Genomic DNA, 25,772 nt, shown 5'->3' on the forward strand with positions numbered 1-25,772 from the left:
CAGATCACGTATATAGTATAGGCTTATACTAGAGTCAATACAGTTCCCAGTTTTCCTATGTAAAATTAGGCACCTCGACTTATACTCGGGTCGGCATATATCTATATCTATATCTATATCTCAAAAGTCCCTGGGGTGCCAAATAAGGGCTGTAATTGACTATTTGGTAGCCCCTATGTGAACTGGCAGCCTATGGGAGGCTTTGTTAAACAGTAGATGTTTTTTATGCCTCCAAACTTGTCTCCAAGCCAGGATTTCAAAAATATGCCTTAATGCCACTAGGAGCAACATCCAAGGGGTTGGTGAGCAACCTGCCAGAAAGCAGTTTCATCCTAAAGTGCTGGCTCTTTCTGAAAGCACATGGACAGGCAAAATGATCTGACGTGTCTGCTAACTTGCTTGACCACATATATGGAAGAATAAAATAACCCATTCCCAAATGCAGAGTGAGCGCAGCGGAGCTCATGGGTGCCAATTTCGGTACTTTGGTAATCCTGGTAAAGTGAGCGGCGTATAGGCGAATGCACAGTTGGAGCAGTTTTCCGGTTCGTTACAACTATGCATGTGCTGGAACCGACAGAAATTAGGGAAGGAAGAAGACATGAAGATTACCGAAGCACCGTAAGATGGTGTCCATGAGCTCTGCTGCACTTACTCTGCATTTGCGGTCGGTAATCCTACAGGGGACACAATTCTGGGCTTACACTTAGAAGGGAGTGGGGCCAGTGGGGACTTATATCCGTGGGGGGTTTAGTTCTCCATTAAAGAAACGGTAACCCCAACAAAGTGTTATAAAGTAATGAAAATATCATGTAGTGTTGCCCTGCACTGGTAAAACTGATATGTTTGCTTCAGAAACACTACTATAGTTCATATAAACAAGCTGCTGTGTAGCAATGGTGTAAAATGAAAAACGGCTATATGGCACAGGTTATATAGTGGATAACAGATAACACCATTATGTTCTACAGAGCTTATCTGCTGTGTAACTTGAGCCTTTTCTCCTTTGAATGTCTGCCCCCACAGCAGTTTATTTATATAAACAATAGTAGTGTTTCTGACACAAACACGGCTGTTTTATCAGTGCAGGGCAACACTGCATTATATTTTTATTACTTTAAAACACTTGAATTTTTTTATGTTACTGTTCCTTTAATAATCAGCCCTGTATAATTAGATGTGAACTTCATTCTGCTTGATTTGCTATGACCCCTAATCTTAGCTTCTCAGCAGCTGCCCAGAGCACACTTATCATGTGAGTGTCACTGACACATCTAACAAAATCCAAGATGGGGAGCTCCTGTGCACAGCTTTGAAGGCCTGGATCATTACTCTTGTAGAGATTCGGAAATGTTAGGCTGGTGTAGTAAGTTCTGTATAGAATAAGGCGTTTTTAGCCATATTTGTTTTTAGGGTTTAATACTCCTTTAAAAACATGTACTTGGGCATTGTCTATACTAGTGATGCTCAAGACAACCAGAAACTTTCCTGCCAGTGATGTATTCCCAGTCCTAGTTCGCTGTCCCAATTCCCGAATTTTCCCTTTGAGTCTGCCATACTCTGCCCATCACTGATGACACAATCACTGGTCTGTATGGTATTTACAAAAGGCACTGTACTTGATTCAGGGTGGATTCTATGCTTTAGCATTGAGAGAACCTGTACTAGAGGTTGTGATTTTCAGTTTAAGTATTTGCCATAGATGAACTGGCAAATACTGTATTTTGGCACTTTTCTACTTCTGTGGAGTATTTTAAAAAGTGCCATATCAAATATGGAGTGTGGGCAACACGCATAGGGTATTCTATGGCATATCCAATGTCTCTTGGCAAATTTTGGGAATAGAATATGAGAAACTTTGAGAGTCACTTTTGTTGTCTGTTGATTCCATTCATATTTGGTATTTACAGTAACATACTTCTTTGGCCATCTTTAGCATAACAGAAAATATGCTATTAAGTATGAGTTAGTTGGCAACTTGTACTTTTTATTTTCTTTCTCTTCTAAACAGCCTGCAGAGACTCCATTAAAGAGACACCTCCAGGTTTATCCATTTTCCCCAACAACTGGAGCTTGCCCCTTACCCACCACTGTAATTAAGGGAAACTATGTTAGGCAAGAAGCAGAACAAGGTGAGTTTGTTTTTTTATATATCAGAACAAGATAGTTTGGGCTGTATATGGTCAGATAATTGCTTGGTTGAGAGAGGGAGAAGCAGTGGAATAATTCAAAAATATGGCTTTAAACAGCAATTCCATTTACAAATTGAAAATAATTTAAAATGATAGGAAGTTGCTTAGAAGTAGGTATACTTAAATTATGAAAAATATTGACTACCTACTGCTCCTTTTGAAAACTGTGAAATGACATGTTACACATTGGTCTGCTGGTAACAGGATAGATAAATGTCAACAATGATTTGTCACCAGCTTCTTGGTTTTAAAAGCCAGATGTTGTCAGTGGGTGAAAAGTCTAACCCCATGATAGCCTCATTAACAGTTCCTAACAGCTTGATGTATGAGATAACGTACAGCACATTGTGGTGGCCCTTGCTGTAAAACCTGTGTTTACAAATGAGCTGGGATTTGCAAGGAATTACACAACATGCATCATGAACTAATTCATAATTTGTATAACTGCAAATAAATAAAAATCTCTACATAAAGAACAAGCCGCAGAACAATTCTATTAAAATAACCGGCTAAAGTTAGGTGTCACAAAAAGCATGTATGTGAAATGGGGGCTCTGAAATTATTTTGCATGGGGTGGCTAATATCTTCTAATTGCACCACTCCCAGGTACCCTTCTGCAGATCAAAGAAAATTCACACTTTTACAACTATAACATCAATTGTATTAGTGTACATTTCTTTTTGCCTGCAATAATCCGAATATTACATTTGGTTGTAAATTAGGCAATGTTTGTATCTTTGTAGTATGGGCTTCTTGCAAAATGCATCTGGCATTGATTGTTGTACTGTTATAGCAATGCATTACAGGCACTGTCTATTAATAGAAAAGCCGTTATCCAGAAAGCTCCAAAATAGGAGAATGCCGTTTTCCATATTGCTCTATTTAAATAAGCCTTTATTTTGGAGTTTGCTTTTTCTATGTAATATACAGAACGTTCTACTTGATGATACCATATGGTAAACTATCTTTTTAAAAATATTTACACTGCTTCCAATTATGGCAGAACCTAGGATATGGAACAGGGGTCCAAAGCATTTTGTATAATCTAGCCCATACTTGTACTAGTCATTTGGCCTGAATCTAAAACTGTTCACTCTAACTGGGGTAATGTTTTTTTACTTCCTATGATTGTCTTTTATATGTGATTTGCTTTTATATAGTTTATATTTATCTTGATTTCACAGATGCTGTGGCTGTACCAGAAAAAGCCAGCAGAGGGCAGCCTCTAACAGATGGAAATACAGAGTAAGCTATTGCTTTTATTAAGTAGTTGATGAAAGTTTATATTACTTGTTAGGAAAAGGGAACTTAACAGTAACTGAGCTAAACGCACAGTGCAAGCTTTCAGTGTGCTAATATAAATATGGGAAAGTTTATAACAAATCCGATACATAATAAAGCAGCACAGAAGCATTAATTGTAGTGAATTGTATGCCTTTTAAAGTAAGATGCTGCTCTATAGTCTGTCCGTACTCCAAAAATAGGGCTTGATTTACTGCAAAGGTTCTGTGGCTTCATAAAGAAATGCACCATTCCTTGAACGTAAGTCACCGGTCTGTGTGGCTAGATTTATAACAGCGATACCAATAACCTGGAGAAAGTATATTTTAAGTCCAAAAAACACAAGGAGACTCCCTTTTCACTAAGCCACAAATGTAGGCATTATATAGATATATGTTTATCGCATGGGGTGTTTTGACTGCCACTGCTTTAAAGGTGGAAAACATGGATGGCCATGACAGCGTATTGGAAATACAGTGTCTGTTGCGCATATAACAGTGACTGGGGGGCTCCCACATCACCTCCATATGTCCTTTAGGCAATGTGTTTACCTTCATGGGCCAGCACAAAGAAGCACTTGCCAGGGATGTTCCCCTGTGGTTTTAGTCTAATTGACTTTATTCTAATGGATATTGTATTATGCACTTTGCATTGCAATTGGTGTTAAATATGCGTTGCTGAACTACAAACCACTCTCACCCTATATGGAAACTGTTTACTATTGAAGCACCTATTTAAGATAATATTGCTGCACACCTAACAAAGCAGCCTCTCCCCAAAACGTTCTGTTTACACTTTTGACTAATAAACCACATGAGAATATCCCCAGGCAAGTCCTGTTTGTGCATTGTGAATTAAACTTATTTGACCATATTATGTAAAGCATATCTCCAACTCATTTTTGTACTTTCTCTTATGGATCATAGATCCCTTCTTCCCATACCCTGACTATAAAGACCCGATCTATAGTTAAAATGTAATGAGATGCTTTCTGCATGCGTGAGCACTTTCAGTGTCTCATAAGCTTTGCTAAGTACTGATGTGTTATGGAAAACATTATTGTTTGAGCCTGTCATATTATCTTTCAGAGGAGGGTGTATATGTCAGAAAGTAAATCCAGCTTTCACTCTCCACATGGTTGTCTCCATTACATTGCTGGGTTTGTATAGCTTACAAAGCAAACAGAATCCTCCAGAGCACGAAAGGAACTAGGTTTTTGGGATCATCTTGGCACAAGCTCGATTTTTGGAGTATGGATTCCTTAAGCAAATAATAACAGAAATTTGGCGTGAACTTTTACAAACCCCCAAAGCATTTTGCATCTTGTAAGATACACTGAGATTCACATTCACTCCCTTGGCAGCCATCTGTTGCAGCCACGGGAATGCAGTAAACAGCAGCTTAAGTGCTTGGTAAATGCCACTTGTAATCAGTCCTTCTGTGGGATCAAAATGGGAGTTTCCCTATTGCCTGGATTAGGTTTCCAAGTTTCTGTATCCATTTCCAACTTAATACTGTTATTCTTAATGTAAGAGGAGTGTGAGTGTAGAAAAAGATTTGAAATGTTCATCTTGTGACAGTGTTAATACCTGGTCGCTGCCAAAGGCCGACAGCGCTGTTCAGAGGATTACTTTATATATGGCTTGTCCAGGAAGGGAGCATAATCCTGTCAGTATCTTTTATATGAGATGCATACCTCCGTAACATGCACCTTTATTTTACCAGGAATAACTGACTTTGAGAACACGTGGATCCTAATCATAGGGTAGAAATAAACCCGCCCCTCTAGGTGGGTTCTTAGAAGCTGTAGCTGTGAAAAAGACACAGAATGGATATCACGGCTGCACATAAAAATATCTAATAAAATATGTATTTGGAAATCAAACTTCTATCACACACATTTGCTAATAATAACATTGCATCTGGTGATACAGCTAGTTGGTGAATGTATGTTGCATGGCAGAAGTGAGACAGCCACTTGCCATGTGCATATTTGGCTATCCTCTGGTACATATATGATTACGCATGCAGCTTTTTACTGTGTCTGGTCTGAGTTATTTGTTCATCTGTTTGTGAACCTCATGCACACATTGCTTTCTGGTCCTTCCCTATAAATTGGATAAGTTGTCAGAGCTCAGGAATGCTATCTTTGTCGTCATCATCACTGCTCCATTCTTTATCCTCCATTTATCAGCCATGTGGAAGTCATGCCGAACCTCTTTATTTCTAACCATAATCCTAAAATCATAATGTTAGAGTTAGGAGAAATGATGCAAAAGGGATAGTATGGCATAAACTAAATAACTGAAAGGGCCTGACAATGGATCTAAATCGCAGAGACGGACAGGGCCAGACTGGGAGGAAAAAGCAGCTCTAGCAAAAAAAAAAAATATCAAAGCAGCCCATATATTAATGTGCAACATTGGTGGCCAATCCCCCCCCCCCCTTCAAGTTTGGTGGCCAGCCCCCAAGTTAAAAAAGCATTGGGGCCAGCACCCCAAATTAAAAAAACAACGGTGGTCAGGGTCCCCCCCCCCATTAAAATAAGTGTCAGGGTGTTCAGTGGAAGCTTAAGGTGGCCATAGATGCAAAGATCCGCTCGTTTGGCCACATCGCCAAATGAGCGGATCTTTCCCCGATATGCCAATAACAAACATGGCTATATCGGGGGTAATCTGATTGTTCGGCCGTATGGCCGAACGATCCGATTACGATGTGCCCTGGGTTTCGGCGTGATCGGTCGGGTCAAAATCAAACCTGACCGATCGACCAAACGACCGATCTCCGCCGGACGAAAGATGTCGGCACACGCCACACACGATCCGAAAATCGTTCTAATTTCGTACGATCGGATCTGTGTGTCTATGGCCACCTTTACCTTTAATTTAGCAGTGTTTTTCTTTCTTCCAGGAGAAGGCAGCTTCCTCATCGGCTCCTTCTGGTGGCTTCAGCTCTTTTCGCTGGCTTCGGCTCCCATTTGGTGGCTTCTGTTTGGCTTTGGATCCCATTCAGCTTTGGCTCTATGACTTTAAATTGGCTATATACAGATGCCAAGCTCACCCTGCTGCTGTGACTGCCATTGAACCTAGGGTTGCCAGCTTTTTAAAAACCAAAATCCGGACAGGGCGGATGTTAGGTTGTGCGGTGTTAAGGGGATGGGATCATCATGTTTGTGGTTGGTTAATGATGTCTGGGCCAGTACTGTGATGTGGCAGCTGGATAATTGGCTAACTGCAGTGTCCTTTAATCCAGAGTCCTTTTCCGATTTCCATTGTTGTAAATCTGGACAGGCAGTTTTAAACCTGACATCCCTTGCAAAATCTGTGCTGTCCAGTTCAAATCCAGACAGGAGGCAATCCTACAGGCACCCCACCCCCCTCGCTGCCAAAATGTTTACTTCACGTTTATAGAGAATTTCTACCATGTCAAGTTAGAACAGGGGGACAAATAACTATTCATGTACAGATGTAATAGACAATCATATGAAATGTTCTATTATGTAAGAAAGATAATGCCTTTAATTTTTTTTTATTTTTTTTACTTTTAGTGTCATTGAGTTGTTTACAGAAATGGAAAAGTCATTGGGGGCCTTTTTGTCAATGAGACAGAAACTGAAAACTCTTAAGGTGTGTATATTTAAATCTTTAGCTATTTATTCCACTTTCTCTGCAGTAAAACTAGAGCTACTGCTATAGGTATAGAACAAAGCGCAACTAATAGGTACCGTGTAGTATAACTTGAGTTGAGTAGCCAGTCAGTTCAGGCATCACAAAGTATGTATATAGTATGCTTTGTGTAGGAGTATTTTGTGCACATGAAGAAGGGATCTCACCGTGATTGAGGATCATTTATGAACAGGTGTATGAGAAGTACAGTGAAAGCTAAACTTCAACACAAAAAGTCGACTTTTCCACTTTATTGTGCCTGGCCAGGCCTGGAGAAAAGAAGCCAGAAGTAAAAGAACAAAGCTGTAAACTAAGAATACCCAGGGGTATTGGTTACCTAACTTTTTTATTTTATTTTATTATTTTTTTATACCTTTTTTGTTTTCCTTTAAAGATAAATTTTATGAATTAGAAAGTTCAGGTTATTTCATTTGGTAAGGACAGTAAGTAAAGTCTGTGTACTTGGTCAAAGGTAGAGCAGGGGATGTTTGCAAAGAAGGAGCTTCATTGTAACAACTGCATAGCTAAATAACCTAAATATAGATCAAGAAACTATGTTTGTACAGCATCAGGGCTATGCCCCCTTTTCCCCATACCTAAAACAAAGCAGGGCTACCAAATCACCTGGTTACACTGTATAGTTGCTGTTCTGTTGGAAAATCAACTAATAACAATGCACAGAACATGTAATTTCACCGGTGGTATTTACTCTGTTCTACACACTGCTGATATGATTTTCAACAGAGTATCTCCATTGCTGTGCTGCCAATGTGAGCAATTTTACATTGAGGTTTTTTTGGAGGGTTTTTGTTTTTCTTTATTATTTTTATAGTCTTTAGCAATGCCTGAACCCTTGTTTGCCCCAGTGGTTTCCTTGCTGGTTTCAGGGACAGGCTTGTGTTCTAGTGCTACCCAAATAATCTTATTCATTCTGTAGAAGCAATTATGCCTGTCTCTCCATCGTGACCCATAGGGTTAACATGATATAAACATGATGCTTTCCTATCTGACGTCCTCATATTTTGCTTCACTGTATTCACAAGGGCAGAACTGCTAATGCAGTGAATCTGGGCTTCAGAAGTTTCAAAAGTCCTTGGTTAGTGAGGGTCTGGGAAATTGTTGTGTATTATGATGGACTGGTATTCTTTTTTTTAAAACTGAATGAGAAAAGAGTGGGCCCAAACCATAGTGTTGCAATGGGTAGGGTTGCCCTCTAGGGGGACCAGTAGCTGGGGGGGGGGGGGTTCAATTAAAGGTAAAGGTTTTGTGGAACTCTCCTAAATAGCCCAGCTTGAAGATGACTTGGGATGAAATTTGGTGTGGACACATCTTTGCTCATCCCTAGATATTTTTTGGAACTACAGTTGATTGGCTGTTTTTATTTTATATTTGATTTATTTTTTATAGGGTTTTTTTTTTTTTTTTGTATATGCTTTTCACTGTTAACAATTTTGAAATATCTGCTACTTTGTGCAGTAAAGACACCTATAAAAATCAGTGTCTCCATCATTTGGTTACATGGCTGAGATTGACTTGGAATGTTGGCAGTTGTATTTTAGCATGATTTAACCTAACTACAACTCCTTGCATGCAGTGTTATCACATTAGATAGTGTAGCCATAGTCCGACACAAAATTACTACAATTTCTTATGGGGCCATAATATTCAGTGTCATAGACTGTGTTGTCCTTAACTATAACTACTAAGCAGCACTGCAGCCTCTCTATTGCATTACAGGGAATGCTGTGGCTGCGGTACTTTCTACTGTTTTCAACTACAGGGGTTTTTAGTAGCAATGCTGTAAAAGGTTATGAACATAAATTTGCCAAGACACCCTACCATATTAAATTATATATAATAATCATAACCTGGCAATAACAACAAGCATATTTTGAGTAATACCCATCCCTTTTGGGGATCATCTGCAAATTGGGACTATCCCTCTAATAAATGTAAGGGCATCACTGTTGGGAAACAAATTGGATATAGGAGGGGCAGTTACAAACCAGCCAGAACAGTAAAGAGCAGAACATATACAGGTATAGGACCAGTTATCCAGAAACCCATTATACAGAAAGCTCCAAAGTATGGGAAGGCAGTCTCCCATTGACTTCATTGTAATCAAATAATTCAAAATGTTAAAATTGATTTCCCTTTTCTCTACTATTATAATAGAACAGTACTTTGCCCTGGATCCTTATTAAGGTATAATTAATCCTTAACGGAGGCAACAGAATAATATTGGGTTTATTTTATAGTTGAAGATATTTTAGTAGACCTAGAGTATGGAGATTCAAATTACTAAAAGATCTCCTATCTGGAAGGCCCCAGATCCACAGTATTCTGAATAATAGGTCCCATACCTATAGTTACAGATGATTGTTCAGCTTCTTTACAATATACTCTTAACTGCGCTGTGCAGCTTTTTTATGTAGTGGGACAATTATATGATATTGTATGTTCTTGGGCTGGATTCTGAAATTTGGAAAAATATTGATGTTATAAAAAGAAGTATTTACAATTATCCATATATTCTCATTAGAAAGCCCTGCCCTATACATTCATCTGCACCTGTTATCCAGAATGGGGTTTTGCGGATAATGGATTTCTGTAATTTGGATTTTCATACCTTAAGTTTACTAGAAAATATTATAAACCAATAGGCTGGTTTTGCCTCCAATAAGGATTTACTATATATTGGTTTACAAGCTATTGTTTTATTATTACAGATAAAAAGTAAATTGTTTATAAAAATTTTGTATTATTTAGATAAAATTGAGTCTTTGGGAGATGGCCTTTCCTTTATTCGGAGCTTTCTGGATAATGGGTTTTCGGATAATAGATGTAACATGATTTTTTGAGACTGTAAACACATACATTCATAGATATGTCATCTGTATATTTTTAAGCTCTATTTATATCACCCAGACTTAAACATTATATGTAACTTGTTTTCTGGCTTTCCGGATAGTGAGATTTATACTCTTGCTATTATTTGTGTTGTCTTTTTATTGTTATTTACATGGTTTATTACATTTTTGTTTCAGACTTTGGAGGGCAGCAGAGAGCTTGAAATTCTTTTTGGGTTCAGAGAGCCATCCAGTGATTTGAAGTCTGAAATGCAGAGAGCGAAATTTCTCAGTAAGCAACATTTTGCATATTGTTCTATAACTTTTACATAGTTACATACCCTTATATTACATATATAACTCCCTATGGCTTTCCACGTGCTGGGCCTATGCCGGCCCGTTAGAAGAGGGCTGCATGAATGGGCCAGTGCAGATATGAAGAAGCTTTTCCGAGATCAGTTGTTCAGGCCAACAGTTTTCTCCCGTACGTGGGCTGATAGGCTGCAAACTTGCCCTGAAGTGCAGCAGTAGTTGTCACCCTGTGTATGCCCAGCTTTATACATGTTCTGCCTACAAAGGAAAGATTATAAATAAAAACATAAATCATTTTTAACACAAAATACACACATTGTAATATTGAAAGTAAAATATAATTGGAAATCCTGTGCTTTGAATTACAAAACTTGTCATGGGCTAAAGGTGCAGAAACACATTGGTGTATGATATAGAGCTTATACATGGCACATCCAGGATTTAACAATATTCAAAAAGTGGAGATTTAATCAACGTTTTTGTACCTGTAGCCAGACACAGGCCCGGACTGGCAATCTTCGAGTTTTGGCAAATGCCAGAGGGGCTCTTGTAAGTTGCCATAGACACTCACTGTGGGGGACTGGTTGGGCCTCTGTGTATTCATAACGCCATATGGGTATCTAGGTCTGCCCAACTGCTTTATGCATGATGGAATGTTTTTTGCTTGAGTTATAACACAGGTGGAAAAATTGCTTTCATATTTGTCTCATTTGCTGATATAGTCCTTTTTGTTTTGGAACTTATAGGTGTGGGTCACCTTTAAGTTAACTTTTGGTATGTTGTCGATTGGCCAGTTCTAAGCAACTTTTCAATTGGTCTTTATTATGGAGCACATTTACTAATGGTCGAATATCGAGGGTTAATTAACCCTCGATATTCGACCCTCTAAGATAAATCCTTCGACTTCGAATATCGAAGTTGAAGGATTTAGAGCAATTAGTTCGATCGAAGGAATAAATCCTTGGAATCTAACGATTCGAAGGATTTTAATTCATTGATCTAACGATTTTCCTTTGATCAGAAATTGGTTAGAAAACCTATGGGGACCTTCCCCATTGGCTAACATTGGTGGTAGGTTTTAGTTGGCGAAGTAGGTGGTCGAAGTTTTTTTTTTTTTTTTTTTTTTTAAAGAGACAGTACTTCGACTATTGAATGGTTGAATGATTTTTAGTTCGAATCGTTCGATTTGAAGGTCGAAGTAGCCAAAAAAACCTTCTAAATTCAAAGTATTTTTTATTCTAATCCTTCACTCGAGCTAAGTAAATGTGCCCCTTAATATGTTTTTTTATTTTTTTCTAATTTTTGAATTACTTGCCCTTTTTTCTTCTGGTTCTTTCCAGCTTTCAAATTGGGGTCACTGACCCCATCTAAAAACAAATGTTCTGTAAGACTACAACTGTATTGTTTTTTATTACTCCTCTTTCTATTCAGTCCTTTCATATTCCTGGTTTCTAGGGTAATTTGGACCCTAGCAACCAGGTTCCTGAAAGTGCAAACTGGAGAGGTACATTTTTTTCTAGTCCCCTGAAAAACATAAAATGGGGGGTTTTACTCTAACTCAAAAACCACACATAAAAATGAAAACCTTACAGTTCATTGTGTGATTTTTGTTCTTGTTGATTTCATTGACTTTAAGTTAATATAGACTTATAATTACAATTGTATTTACAGTTTCAGAAGCAAGAAAAATGAAGATGTCGCAATAAACTCAAAAAAGGTAAAGGCAAAAAAGTCACCATTTTAAACTCTATAATAATTCTGGAGCTTCTTGTGTCCCATCCACTTCACAGAACGTAGGCACAAAATACAACAAACGCTTAGGAAGCAAGAGGACAAGAATTTGAACTTGTGAATCTTCTTCACTTTAGAGGTCTATGATTGTCAAAAAAAAAACTTAAAGTAATTTTTTGTTCTGATCATTCTCATTGCTGTGTCCATTAGCAAGAGATGTAGGTTTGCTTCATAAACTTCGCTGTGATGCAACCCTCACATAGATAAACTGTCTGAGAGCTGATTGTGTAAGAGCGATTAACCAGGTTATGTATGGAAAACCAAGCCACCTTTGTGGCCTTGCTAGACAAATGTCACACCAGAAGATTTGCCTGTTTATTATCCTCCACATTTTACCTTAAAGTCACAGTGAGAAAACCAATGGAACTGTGGAAAATTGCACCAATCATGACACACTAGCACAACTGTCACCTGAACTCTTGCTGTCATACCTGAGGTTCTGTGTGGTTTACTGCCATTATTTTTTAAGGATTAACTTGCAGGTCCTAAACACTAGCCACATTTCATGTAGGGAAAGTAGCCCTAAAGTCTCACCTGAGTCAGCCAAATAAATAAACAGAAACCGCACTTGTGGATGATATTAGGACACTTTCCTTTTTATTTCAAGTCACTGACTGACTTTTGCAATGAAAAATCTATGTTTTGGGGGAATCAAATCTCCCATTGTCAGGAATTCCTGTTTTACATCAGTGTTGGTTTGCTTTAAAATTAACCTTTAGTATGATGCAGATACTCACATTCTGCTAGGAGAGAATCTGAGCAGAGAAATAAATATCCGAAAGTAACAATAGCTTCACATTGACATAGTGTTCGGGCTGCTGGAAACAGTTACCTGCATTTGACAACTGAAAACAATTCAAGGACTATTTTTAAAAAAAAAAAAATAGCCCATTCTACAACTTACTAAAAGGTAACAACCCCTACAATTGTGTATATATTTAAATACACACATAAATTGTGTTCTTGTCATTCAAAATACAGCTAGGCACATCCTCATAATGATTAGGGTGGAGGCTGCAAACTTGATCACAAGATTGGAACTACAAAATAAACAGAGAGTTTGTCACATGAACATGAAATGCAGAGTATGGCTGTTCTGTCACATAAAGAAGTCTTTTGTGGTAGTCACATCTGTCTCACACCCTCCGACCAAACATGAGCCTGCGGCTTTCTTCTTTTTATTGACAGACTATATTCCCTTTAAATTTTGGGATGGCATAGACCAGCAGGCCTCATCAGTTCTGAGTAAGAAATGTAGAAAGTATCGGGAAGCCACACAGAAATGAATGTTCCAGGAGTAATGAAATAAGGGCTGTCATTGGCTGTTTGTTAAACCCTGTGTGTACACATTTGTGCTTTCAAGAGTTGTCTCCAGGGCAGTTATTATGAATGAACAATATGTGTCTCACGAGTCAATGTTTGGGGGATCCCTAGTGTAAACAGCTGTGTCCCATGACAGTTTGCTTTAATCTGTTTTCATTATTTATGATAAATCGGAAAGCACCCAAGGAGAAGGATAATCGTTAGAAATAAAACCTTGCCTTATCGTCGATGCACTTTCTAGTTGCTATAGTACAGGACTGATTATTAAATTCTGATGCTAATTATGGTTTCTGAGCCGACATGCAGGAATTATCTGTATACATTACTAATCAGCCTTATATTGTGACATTTCTATTCTGTATATACAGTATATTGTGTGTAAATGACAGTAGAACAGAGCATTTGCAGAGAAGAAGATGGGGAGCTACTGGGGCATCTTTGGAGATACAGATCTTAACTGCTAAAGGGCTGTGGTTGCCTTGGGCTGATACAGAAACTCAAAACATAATGTACAACATTTCTAGCTACTTTTTTCGTTAGGGGTTAGTTCTCCTTTTAAAGCTGGAGTTTGAGAACAGCAAGACCAGTCTAATTGTATGTGTGGGTGTGGTCTTACACAATGATCAAACTGTAATATAAACACAGCAGATTTGATAGGATAGGCACACATCTCAAACAATCTCACTACTTGAGCCAAACAACGTATACATTTGTGTTTTCTGATATCACTGCACTTTAACATGTGCATCCTTTCTGGCTGTGGACCTGTTTATGAGCTTTCTCATTTCTATAGCAGCGTTCATAAATAAAGCTTAATGTACCTTTTCAGTTAAAATGATAATGATTTTATCCTAATGGGATCCTGCTTAGTGTTTACTCCATAATGAAAAAATGATGCTGTTATTCAATACTGTAAGAAAAAAAAAAAAAAAGCCTTACAAAGTTCTAGTGTTAATAATGATAATATGTTCGGTTTCTAACTGCTTTAGATCAGCTCTACCTCCTGTGGTGGGCTCTTCCTTCAAGGTGTTTGTACATGACACTGAGTTTCCCTTTGCCCCCTGCTGTGGACGTTCCCTATTGTGATGCAGGGGGCTGCCATTTACTGGGCTCCAAAGTGAATGCGCATCATGGGAGTTTCACTGAACAGAAAGGGAGTCATGATTTAACAGCAGTTTAGATGGAGTTATATCTTGCTCCAGAGACAAGTGCATAGCATCCATCATGACTAGTGATAGGCTTAACCTTGCTCAAAGAAGCCACGGAAAGCAGTATTTAGTAGCAGGAGCCATTGTCAGCATCAGCGGCAGCCTTGCTGTAGAAAACTTATGGAAAGGGAATCTGGAAGTAGCTGGAACTTCTGTTGATTCCAGCACTTTAACACAAAATTCAATATTTATTTCAGCTTGCAATATTTTCAAGAAGCAGCCGACAATTTATGTCTCTTGTCCTCTTTGACAATAAGCGATGCTTGGGAACCAATTTAAGCATCAGTTTAACACTTCATGGGCATTCTAGCACTATAGGTCTAGTAACCACTACAGCATTGTATTTCTGTTAACTTTACCTATTTACTGTATATCCCAACAAGGGTAACCAGGGTTGGGGCCCCTATAAAATATAAAGTAATGAGAAAATCATGATAGGATTCAGCCCGCATTTAGTTAGCTTTGGATGTGGTTTTTTTCATGATTACTTTTAATTAGTTCTGCCTAAGACTTTGAAACCCATGACCACTCTGTGGCTTGATAGAGCTAGGATGTCACATTATCATCACATGGCTAGGCATGAAATTTATTTACTTATATGAACAACAACTTCTTAAAACAACTTAATAGGGCACATCACTGCATGAATGGACGCCATTATTCCCAGACCAGTATATCATTTGCTTGTATAAGCCGTAAGATACAGAATCATTGTCATGCCCATGACCAGCATTTACTGGAAACAAAATATTTTTGGAGAGAATGAAAGCTATCGTGCTGCTGCCAGAAGATGAAACCAACTCTGTTTATTAAGATCTCCGCTAGTGCTTAATGTTCTGTGAGCAGTCCATTGATTAGCACATTTGCATCCTACAGTATACCTACGTAGAGAAGCTTTACAGACACTGGTTTGTACACTTTTTATGGTTTCAACTCTAGACCCTTCATGGCTGTAAAAAGGTGTATGCCTTGTGATAATTTCATTCAGTTGTTTGGAGCTGACGTCTCTTTTTCGTTAGCTTACTTCAAACCAGCATTTGTTAAATAGCATTGCCCTTGCAGTGTTACTTTCACGTTCCAGAACCAGTGTCATTATTTAGGCCTGCACCAGGGCAGCAGTGCATGTATAACCTGCTCCTTACTGCAAAAGCAATGTCCACATTAGAAAGTATAGTTCACAGCACAATTCAGCAAAGTGATATTTATGTGCATACTGTCAGGCTTGGTGCCTTAGGCAGTGTTTCCAGCTTTCTTTAACCCCTTTTCAAGCCATATGTACACACTGTACATGTAAAAATACTCCCCTGTGATGTCACATCCTCTTCTCAATAGAAAACATTGGAAAGCAATTATTACATTCAAATCCTTACGTATAGTCCAGCTAAAAGGCTGATTTAACCTATTTTTCCCTCTTCTATGCAACACTACATTGACACATTCGTTGACTCGCATTGTGTTTTGCCTCCACAAAAAGTGGGCAGTAATTGGCAGATCCACTTGGGCGTTGTGGACTTGTGTTTAGTGATACGGTCCTTTACAGAGTGTGTGGTTTTACTAATATAGCTTACACCTCAGGGACATTTTATCATATACAAGATAAAATTAGAATTGTATGTATAATATTTGAGGGAGATGTTTGACTAAATGCATTGAGAAACCCCAAACAAGCATGTGGTTATCTTCAAGCCACAAATGTTTTTACCAGTGTATCCTTGAACTTCCAATTCCTATGTACAGTGGCGTAACTAGATGTTACTGGGCCCAACCGCAAATTCAATTTAGGGCCCCAAAACATTGATAAGTTGGCCTATTCTTATTCCAAGCTATATGAAAATAGCTCAATAATTAGGGTCTCACTGGGCCCCCTACACTACTGGCCCCCCCTGCAGGGTATGCTTCTTCTGTAGTTACGCCCTGGCCTATGTATACCATTTAAGGAAACTGAACAATACATTGATTGACAGCATAGAAAACTGTCAGATGTCATAGGCGCTGAGTACACAGCTAGTGGAGGAGTTGAATCTCGTCCTGTGTGTATCCAAAAGCTTGACAGCCCCATGTGGCATTAGATTAGATTTAGAAATCCGCAAACTTGAGTGTATGACTGTGCTCACACATTGCTCCTCTGTATATTTACATATTGTGGGATTTCACTTTTTCTGAAGAGGAGATAGCACCTTACACTTTTCTTCATAACTGAGCATTCACAGAGCATTCTGGGAGAGGCATATCCCCCCCCCCCAAAAAAAAGTATCTATCGTAATATCACATGCTTCTGTATTACAGTAAAGGGGAAATGGACAAAGCATTGCAATAAAAGACTATATAAGGATAAGGTCAACATAAACAAAGTAACATAAAAGTTTGTACCACCAACATCTGAAAAACAGAATTGGTGGTTGGATCTAAGCAAAACAAGGCAACATTATTTTCTGCAAGTGAAGCTGTACGGAGTTTCTAATAGACTGAGTGCACAGATTTTGAGCATACACCTATTTTTAGGAACGATGGGACCTGTAGTTTAATGACAGTAGATGTCTTAAAATGCAGGAAAACTTAAAACGGGGGAAAGGAGGCCCCTGCCCAATAGAGCTTACAGTCTAAGTAACTCTTAAGTTTCCAATATATACACGCTGCTGATAAAACTGACCATAGTGTGTCAATGCAATAGGAATCTTACTACACTTAGGCAGGGACTGATGTGAATGCAGAATATATTGCCACTATATAAATAATGGTATGGGATCCCTTATCCAGAAAGCTCAGATTTACAGGAAGGCCATCTCCCAGCATACCAGTCTAATTTTTTTTAAATGATTTTCTGTTGGGTTTACGTAATGCTTAAATGTTTTTTTTAACAGAGTTAGAGGGTTTTCTAATAAAAGGCACTAAGTTTGCCCAGGTCTTATTGATTGCTATGGGTTACTGCTCCTGAGCAAACTTAGTGACTTTTATTACATATGGAGGTTGATACTTGGTGATCCAAATAACACAAAACGTCTGGTCTTAAAGGAGAATTCAACCTGTGGGGAAAAAACCCAGTACCCCCCCCACCCCAGGTAGACCTCCCTCCTCCCCCCAGGCTAACTAACCCACCCCCCCCCCCCAGGAAATGCCCCAAACTTTGTATTTACCTCTCAGTGCAGATTCTTCTGGCGGAGTTTCACGCATGCATCTTCCGGCTCCTCTGTAAGCTGACTGGGAGATCAGCAATTTCCGTGTAATTCCGCGCATGCGCAGTTGTTGCGAGCCGGCAAACTGCTCCAACTGCACGTGCTCAGAAATACCGATCTCTCAATTAGCTTACAGAGATCGTGGAAGATGGACACATGGAACTCCTCTGGAAGAATCTGCACCGAGGGATAAGTATGGAGTATGGGGCATCTCCCTGGGGGGGTAGTTAGCCTGTGGGGGGGGGTCTATGTGGGGTGGGGGGTAAGGGTTTTTTTACCCACAGGTTGAATTCTCCTTTAAGCATCTTGGATAATAGATAATATACCTGCATAATATAGTGAATAAAGTACCCTCTATCGTAAAATATAAGGATGTTATAAGTCACCAAGGAGTTCCATGTCTATATAAAAGCACAAGGCCAAATATCCTCATATTTAACAACAGGGCTTACTTTATTAGAATACACAAGTTTATGTGAGTCACGTGCCAGAAATGACATCACATATAAGGATATAATGTACAGGATTTTCATGGCTCTTGTCTATTATAAAATGATAATGGACACATGGCAGTTAGTATGGATACCCAATATACATGCTAATTATGGTCATTGTCCAACCCAGTTGACTTTATTGAAATCACTACCCAATCGCTTGTTTCAAGGTGATGATACAGATACAGATTCTGTGCGTGTGGGACCTGCGTCAGTTGAACATGTTGTTGCTAAAATGCTGCTTGCTAGAACAAACTGATACATATTTCTAAACTCTACTGTTTTGCAGTGTTTAATGCAGCAAGTGTATTTTCCATCTGAAATGTGAAGTTTAATATTTAGTTTTAGAAGTGATCATTAACTCCCCTATCACTTTACAGATGGAACGTTCCCCCCCCCCATATCGCACTTCCGGCTTCTAATGGCGTTCTTATGCTGAGGGGATATAAATATCCAGCTATCCAGATATTACAAATATCCAGGTGCTTTGTATGTGCTGATGACAACAAAATTGAAAAGAAAGACGGCAATAATTCTGACTGGTTTTCGCTGCAGAAGATATCGATTATTTGTGTGTGGTGAGAGATTTGGAAAATTCAATTAAAGGAGTTGTGCAAAGGTTTCATAAATTTTCCTTCTATGCCGTGTACACAGACATTGATGCGTATTAAATCAATGCAGCACTTCACAATATATTTCCTTTGCAACATAAAAATAAATAACATTTAAACAGTTCTGCTTACTACAGAAACAAATTTTATTTTCTGTGAAGCATTTAGTCATGTGCTATCACTGACTCGTACACATTTGCCAGCTGTAACAAATTTTATAGACATTCCCTCCAGAGACACATCTTATGTACTATGAATTTTTAAATGAGCAAATGGTAGAGATGGGCTGTCAGCAGTATAAAAATTGATCAGTTAAAAGATAAAGGCATAAGTAAAGAGATTTGTATGGTGGCCTTAATAGGTTTTATTAAATAAAAATACTATAAAAGGCTGTAATGAATAGACTGAGGATTTTTAACTGTGGTTGAAGTGGAAAAAAATTATTCTGGCACAGTTAGACGAAGATTGGTTTTATATTACCCGAGACTTTTTATGTTCTTTTCCCTGTAAGATCTGCTAATGCAACAGAAAATAGGAGCTGAGACATTACAGGTTGCTGCTTTGATGAAGCTGCTTCAACGTTGCTAAAGAATCCACAACAAGTGCTTTCAGCATGCAGATATTCATTGCAATTAATTGCTTGCCTAAATGCCTGGCTTTGTTTTATTGCAAAGATTTCTAGAAGCGACTTCACGCCTATTACAGTGGCTGATAAGTCTAACAGGCAAACAAATGTATCTGTTGTGCCACAAGGGTCCCTGCTGTACAGTCAATATTATCAGCTCTTTTCTTGCATTTCTATTCCTTTGCTTGCCAGGAATAGTGGCCGGTCTGGTTTTATATACTGCACAGGGTGAAAGGACTTGGCAAATGATGTAGATCGGATGTACAATGTAATTTTCTATCTATCAGAATTAGGGATACAGCGAATCCACTATTTTGGATTCGGCCAAACCCCCGAATCCTTTGCGAAAGATTCGGCAGAATACTGACTCAAATCCTAATTTGCATATGCAGATTAGGGGTGGAAAGGGGAAAACATTTTTTACTTCCTTGTTTTGTGACAAAAAGTCACACGATTTTCCTCCCTGCCCCTAATTTGGGATACGGCACAGCTGGGCAGAAGGATTCGGCCGAATCCTGTATTCGGTGCATCCCTAATCAGAATGGGATCTGCTATCCAGAATGCTTGGGACCTACTATGGAAACATACCTATCTCCATACCTAAAAATCATTTAAACATTAAATAACCCCAATAAAATTGTTTTGACACCAATATGGATGTGTGATGTTTAGTTGGGATCAAGTACAAGCTCCTGTTTTGTTATTACAGAGAAAAAGGTAATCCATTTTCGAAAATTCGATTATTTGATTATAATGGAGTCTATGAGAGTTGGCCTTCCCATAATTCAGGGTTGGATTTAAGAACGTTCCATATAACATAGAAGTCAGATATTGAATAGCAATTAATGGAGGGCACTCACTTTATACAAATTTAGCAAAGGGTGCAAGACTCCAGGCTCTTACCCAAATAGAGCCATAAAATACCCCAACTACACAAGTTGCTCTGCACACCACATCATTAGTACAAACACTTAAAGGGGAACTAAGTCTAAAATAGAATAATGCTAGAAATGCTGTATTTTGTATACTAAACATAAACATGAACTTACTGCACCAGAAGCCTAATAAAACAAATGATTTATGCTTTCATCTCGTAACTTTGTTATACATCTTTCCAAGACCATGCACATGCTCAGTGTGGTCTGGGCTGCTTATCAAAACAGCAGAAGTTAAATAATTTCTGCCATAGAAGCAGATACAGATAGACTGATTAATAATCAGAATATGCAGACTGCACTGGGTCCTGTGTTGTCATGTAACCTAATGTGGATTTTATAGTTTTTGTATTGTTTAATAAATACTTTATCCAATTCTGCAGAACTAGTGGCTGTAGCAAAATAATCCTTCAATGAGAATCCCATGTTATCTGTTTAAATCTGTCTCCATTGTTTTTGTCCCTGACACTGGAGTTGGAAACATTAAAGGGGATGTAAAGACAAAATTAAAATCCAATATGAATTTCTGCACCTTCACCAACTGCTCTACAGGGAAACAAACAAAGCTGCTTGAGTTCTGAGTTTCCTATTCAGCCGTCAGAGCAAGTAAAACGAAAGCTGAATCTCACTGCATAGAGTCAGATTTCTTATAAAAACGGTAAACATTTTTTAATTAAAGAAAAGTAAAAATGGGAATTTGACAACTGCGTCCCCTGCCAATGGTGGTGCTTTTCAACATTGAAATCCTTGCTTGCATTTTCCCACTCAAAATTAGGTTTGGATACAAAGCAAATAGTTTCTTTGTAGGTGCTAGATGAACAGATTGAATTAGAATTTTTGCCACTATTTGATTTTTTTGCACAAAAACTCACAAATTGGAGTTATATTCAAAAACTCAAATGTTTGGTATTTATTAAGCACAAAAAAACTTTAATGCACTCAAAAGCTTGCAAGTTCATGTAAAAGTCAATGAGAGTTGTCCTCTGCAAAATGCAAGTCATTTTATTTGAAGGGGTTGGTCACCTTTGAGATAACTTTTATATGATGTAGAGAGTAGTATTCTGAGACAATTTGCAATTGGTTTTTATTATTTGTGGTTTTTGATTTATTTAGTTTTTTATTCAGCAGCTCTTCAATATGCATCTTAAGCAATCTGGTAACTAGAGTCTGAAAAAAGGCAAATAACTATAAAACTATAACAAATAAATAATGAAAAACAATTGAATAGTTGCTTAGAATTGGCCGTTCTATAACAGAATAATAGTTACCTTAAAGGCGAACCACACCTTTAATTTGAGAGTTTTGCCAGATTTTTTTTTGGAGCTTGTAAACTCACAAATTCAAGGTGGTCGAGTTTTTTCGATGTTTGTATTCAATCCAGTTTTTTCTATTCTGATTTTTTTGATAAATAAGCAAACATTCCAGTTTTTTTAAAATTGTGAGTTTATTTGAGGTAGAAGAAAGCTCTTAAACGTCACAAATGTTTTGATTTTTGATAAATAAGCCCATTAATGTAAGACAAATATATTAACATGCTTTGCCGTTTACTGGGCTTTACTTTTTGCCCATAAGCAAGTGTGTTCCCATTTACTGCAGCTAGAATGCTAAAAGCGATCATTCGATACTATATACAGTAATCATATACTATATAACCCTCTAACTCCTTGTTGCAGCTCAAATCAGTCTGTTATAATCTATCATTGGCTAATGCCCCCTGCATTATATTTAATCCCTCCCAGCCTCTATAGTAATTCTCAAACAGATCTGGATGATAAAGCTCCAGCTGCTCTTGTTTACATGCTCAAAAGCTGTCCCTCATCTCAGGCCCACATTAAAGAAAACCTAAGAGCATAAAGTCTATGTAACAGGTCCTAAGTTTTCAACTTGAATTTTAAAAACTCAATTTGAGTTTTTTCTCTGAAAAAAACTTGAATGTCAGGAAGGCTGCAAACAACTCCAAATCGATCCCTAGATGTCTCCCATTGACTTAAACAGCAATTCGGCAGGTTTTAAGTGGCAAATAGTCAAATTCGAGTTCATAAAGGTTCAGAGTATGATAAATCTCAAAAATCGAATTCAAATTTTTTCAAAAACTCAAATCGAATTTAAATAACTCCCTAGTTGGATTTGACAGTTTTGACCATAAAAAAACTGAAATTTCGAATTTGCAATTCGACCCTTGATAAATCTGCCCCTTTAATCATAAGCTTGTTATTGGGTTTTTGGGTTTATCAAAGATCGAATTTCGAATTCATGCAAGTTTTTTTAAAACTCCCCTAAACTCCCATAAGTTCGAAATTTGACCTATCGAAATTTATTGAAATCAAAGTTTTTTTTAAACTCGGTTGGATGGAATCGACCTGAAAACTCGAATTGAATTTGAATCGAATTCTAAAAACTCTATTCAAGTTTTTTTCTCTGAAAAAAACTTGAATGTCAGAAAGACTGCAGACATCTCCAAATTGATCCCTGCTTCTCCCATTGACTTAAAGAAGAATTCAACCCCCCCAACTAATAATAACCCCTCCCTCCATAGTCCCCCCTCTCTGCTCCCCCCTCCGGACAGGTGTTAACACCTGTAAATGCCCCATATCCTATAATTACTCCTTGTTGCAGAGTCAGCGCTGCGGAGCTCACGGACACCATCTTCCGGTGCTTTGGTAATCTTCGGGTCTATGAAGGGTTGGGTTTTTATTAGTTGGGGGGTTGAATACCCTTTGAACAGCAATTTGGCAGGTTTTAGTTGGCGAATAGTCGAATTTGAGTTCTGAGAATGATAAATCTCGAAAATCGAATTCTTAAAAAAACTTGAATCGAATTTGAATAACTCCCTAGTCTCAGTTATGGCTATAAAAAAAATAGAATTTTCAGTTCAACCCTTGACAAATCTGCTCTAAGTATCTGTAAAGATACGAAGCACGTAAGGCTATGCCGTAAGTACCCAATAAAGTTAGTTTTGTTCTACATGTATGTTTGGAAGGTTGGTCCTTGAGTGCCTGCTTTACTACAATATGGTGTGGATCTGCTCCCTTGGCTGAAGGTTCAGGGCAGTGGATTCTCTTCCTATACTTGGTGAGTTTACTTTCATGTGACTTCCTTCCTTTTTTGTGCTTTTGTTGCAACTCTGATGTCTGATCAGTACAGTGTGATTTCTCAACGCTGTATATGTACATACCCAGAAAAGTGACATTGCCATTGCACTGAGATATACTACCCGCATTGGAAGTGATCTGGCTGTATCTTGGATCCCCCTCTCACACCCTTGACCAACCCTACATTGTGCTTCATGCTTGGCTACTTCAGAGGATTTTGGTGATGTTTCCTTGCATTCAAGGGAGCAGGTAAGTTAGGATTCAGGTAAAAATTACTGATAGTCTATAATAGGCCTCTTCCTATGGTTGACCAGGTGACAGAGGGTTAAATTAGGATGACATGTTTGCATGCATCATAACAGCAGGTGCCAATTGCTTCTTAGCAAAGCAGAGATAAATCCCCTAAATTCTCCTCACATGTGTAACTATAGAGGAAGCAGACCAGGCAGTTACAGGGGGGCTCGGGGGAACAGAGGGGCCCAGACTGTGGGGTCTGCTTCCTCTATAGCTAATAAGAAAACCCCTTCCTCCCCAGCCGCTCTCTTACCAGCGAGTAAGAGTAAGTAAGTCCAAGTAAGTGGGATGGAGGTGGGACATGGGGATCGGGCCCCTCTGAAGGATTTTTTGCAGGGGGGCCCAGTGCACCTACACCACTGCCTGCACTTACACCTAACTTTAGTTATAGGGATCTCTTTAATAAGCTACAACAGCAGTTTTCCAATTATTTTTTATTATTGAGATTCTCATTCATTGGGCTGTCCTCTTTTGTCACATGTGCGAATCTAGTGAGGCAGGAGGGGCACTTTACATGCAAATTCTGTTCCTGGTCTGTGAAGGCAATGTTGAATTCCATATAATGGCAATGGAGGCAGACATCTTTAACCTTAACTCTTGGTTCAAAACAAAAATTAACAACTACATAATTGTTTTAACATCTTTGTGATTTTCATGCAAATCACTAAATATTTTCGGCATTATGATTTTTGTCAGACGTGGCCATTAAAATATTCAGATGATCATGGGTGTATATATATTTATTTACTAGTCTAGATATAATTAGAATAATGCAAATAAGCATCTTATTCATTTCTATGGTGCACTGGATGCCCTTGATACTAAATATTGCATATGTTGCATAGAAACTTTTCTTTTTTCAGTTGACTTGCCAGCAATTATTTGTTGCCCCTGGGTAAATAAATGGTTTAGAGCACCATAATGAGTGTTTTGTATGGTATAAATGCAGTTCTTTAAAGGCATAGCAATTGGGCATGTGTTCCTTTAAATTTTGATTTCTTATCGTAGGAACAATTTTATATCAAACAGATCTGACGAAAAAGTGTCTTTGGCTTGGACATAAAATTGCATCTGCCTCGATCATCTTAAAAGGAAAGAAGAAATGCTTGTAAATCAATCTGCCCAGCAAATACCAGTTATGGATGCCTCCGAGCACTGGGCAGGTGCACGCCTAGATATAGTTTCTTGCATCTAATTTAAACTTTACACTGTACTCAAGCACATAATCTCAATGTAAATAACACATTTTATGGAGATAGGACTTGATATGATAGCCTGTCTTTTGCAAAACCTCCCTACAAACCTTTATCAAACAATATGATTCATAAATAGAAATGGAGTGCTATGCAACTTAATTGATATTGAATTCAACGTTGGGTACACAGTTTGATCGATTGATTTACTAACCTTACAATTTATCAACATTCCAATTTGAATTTCTTTTTAAATTATGCAGCAATTTGAATTTTTTTCTGCTAAAATTCCAAAGTTCAAACGATGCTTTCCAAACTGGAATATACAATAGTTATTAAGAAAAAAGAAAATGCAAAAATTTGATTGTAAAAATCCAACATCTTAAAGCTGCCAGGTTCATGTAAAAGTCAATGGGACCCATCTAGGACAAATTGAAATTCTTTTCAATGCAAGTATATAAAAATCGACTCACCGAAAATAATAAATAGAACACAAATTTGAGATATTCAAGTTACTTTTCAAGATTTTTTAATAAATAATAATTTTGATGGTTTTTTTTTAATTATAGTTTGTTCAAAATTTTAAAAATGTCTAACATTACACAATTTTTATTTTGCAAATTGGCCCCTAATTGTAAATGATAAAAACATAATTTTCTTAGGTCGCAAACTTTACCATAAAATGATTTGACCAGTAAAAATTGCCCTTAGTGTTGTGGAATAACCAAGTAAAT

At 38.0% G+C, this 25,772-nt stretch overlaps 1 protein-coding gene across 3 annotated transcripts in view; it reads left to right on the forward strand.

Annotated features, from left to right (window-relative positions):
* The window catches only part of LOC108714229 (centromere protein R), a 32,162-nt gene extending 13,253 nt beyond the window's left edge, over positions 1 to 18,909 (forward strand). For 2 of the 3 annotated variants that reach the window (XM_041590385.1, XM_018258242.2), the window contains exons 4-9: positions 2,012 to 2,132; positions 3,377 to 3,437; positions 7,021 to 7,099; positions 10,186 to 10,279; positions 11,971 to 12,016; positions 18,669 to 18,909. In XM_041590385.1, the coding sequence (XP_041446319.1) occupies positions 2,012 to 2,132; positions 3,377 to 3,437; positions 7,021 to 7,099; positions 10,186 to 10,279; positions 11,971 to 12,005 (390 nt within the window). In that variant the 3' untranslated portion in view covers positions 12,006 to 12,016; positions 18,669 to 18,909. Of the gene's footprint in view, positions 1 to 2,011; positions 2,133 to 3,376; positions 3,438 to 7,020; positions 7,100 to 10,185; positions 10,280 to 11,970; positions 12,017 to 18,666 lie in introns of all 3 variants that reach the window. The other variant, XM_041590383.1, reaches the window with a different exon arrangement.
* The last annotated feature ends 6,863 nt before the right edge of the window (positions 18,910 to 25,772 follow it).

Source organism: Xenopus laevis, chromosome 4L (genome assembly GCF_017654675.1).
Source record: "Xenopus laevis strain J_2021 chromosome 4L, Xenopus_laevis_v10.1, whole genome shotgun sequence".
Classification (NCBI taxonomy): domain Eukaryota; kingdom Metazoa; phylum Chordata; class Amphibia; order Anura; family Pipidae; genus Xenopus; species Xenopus laevis.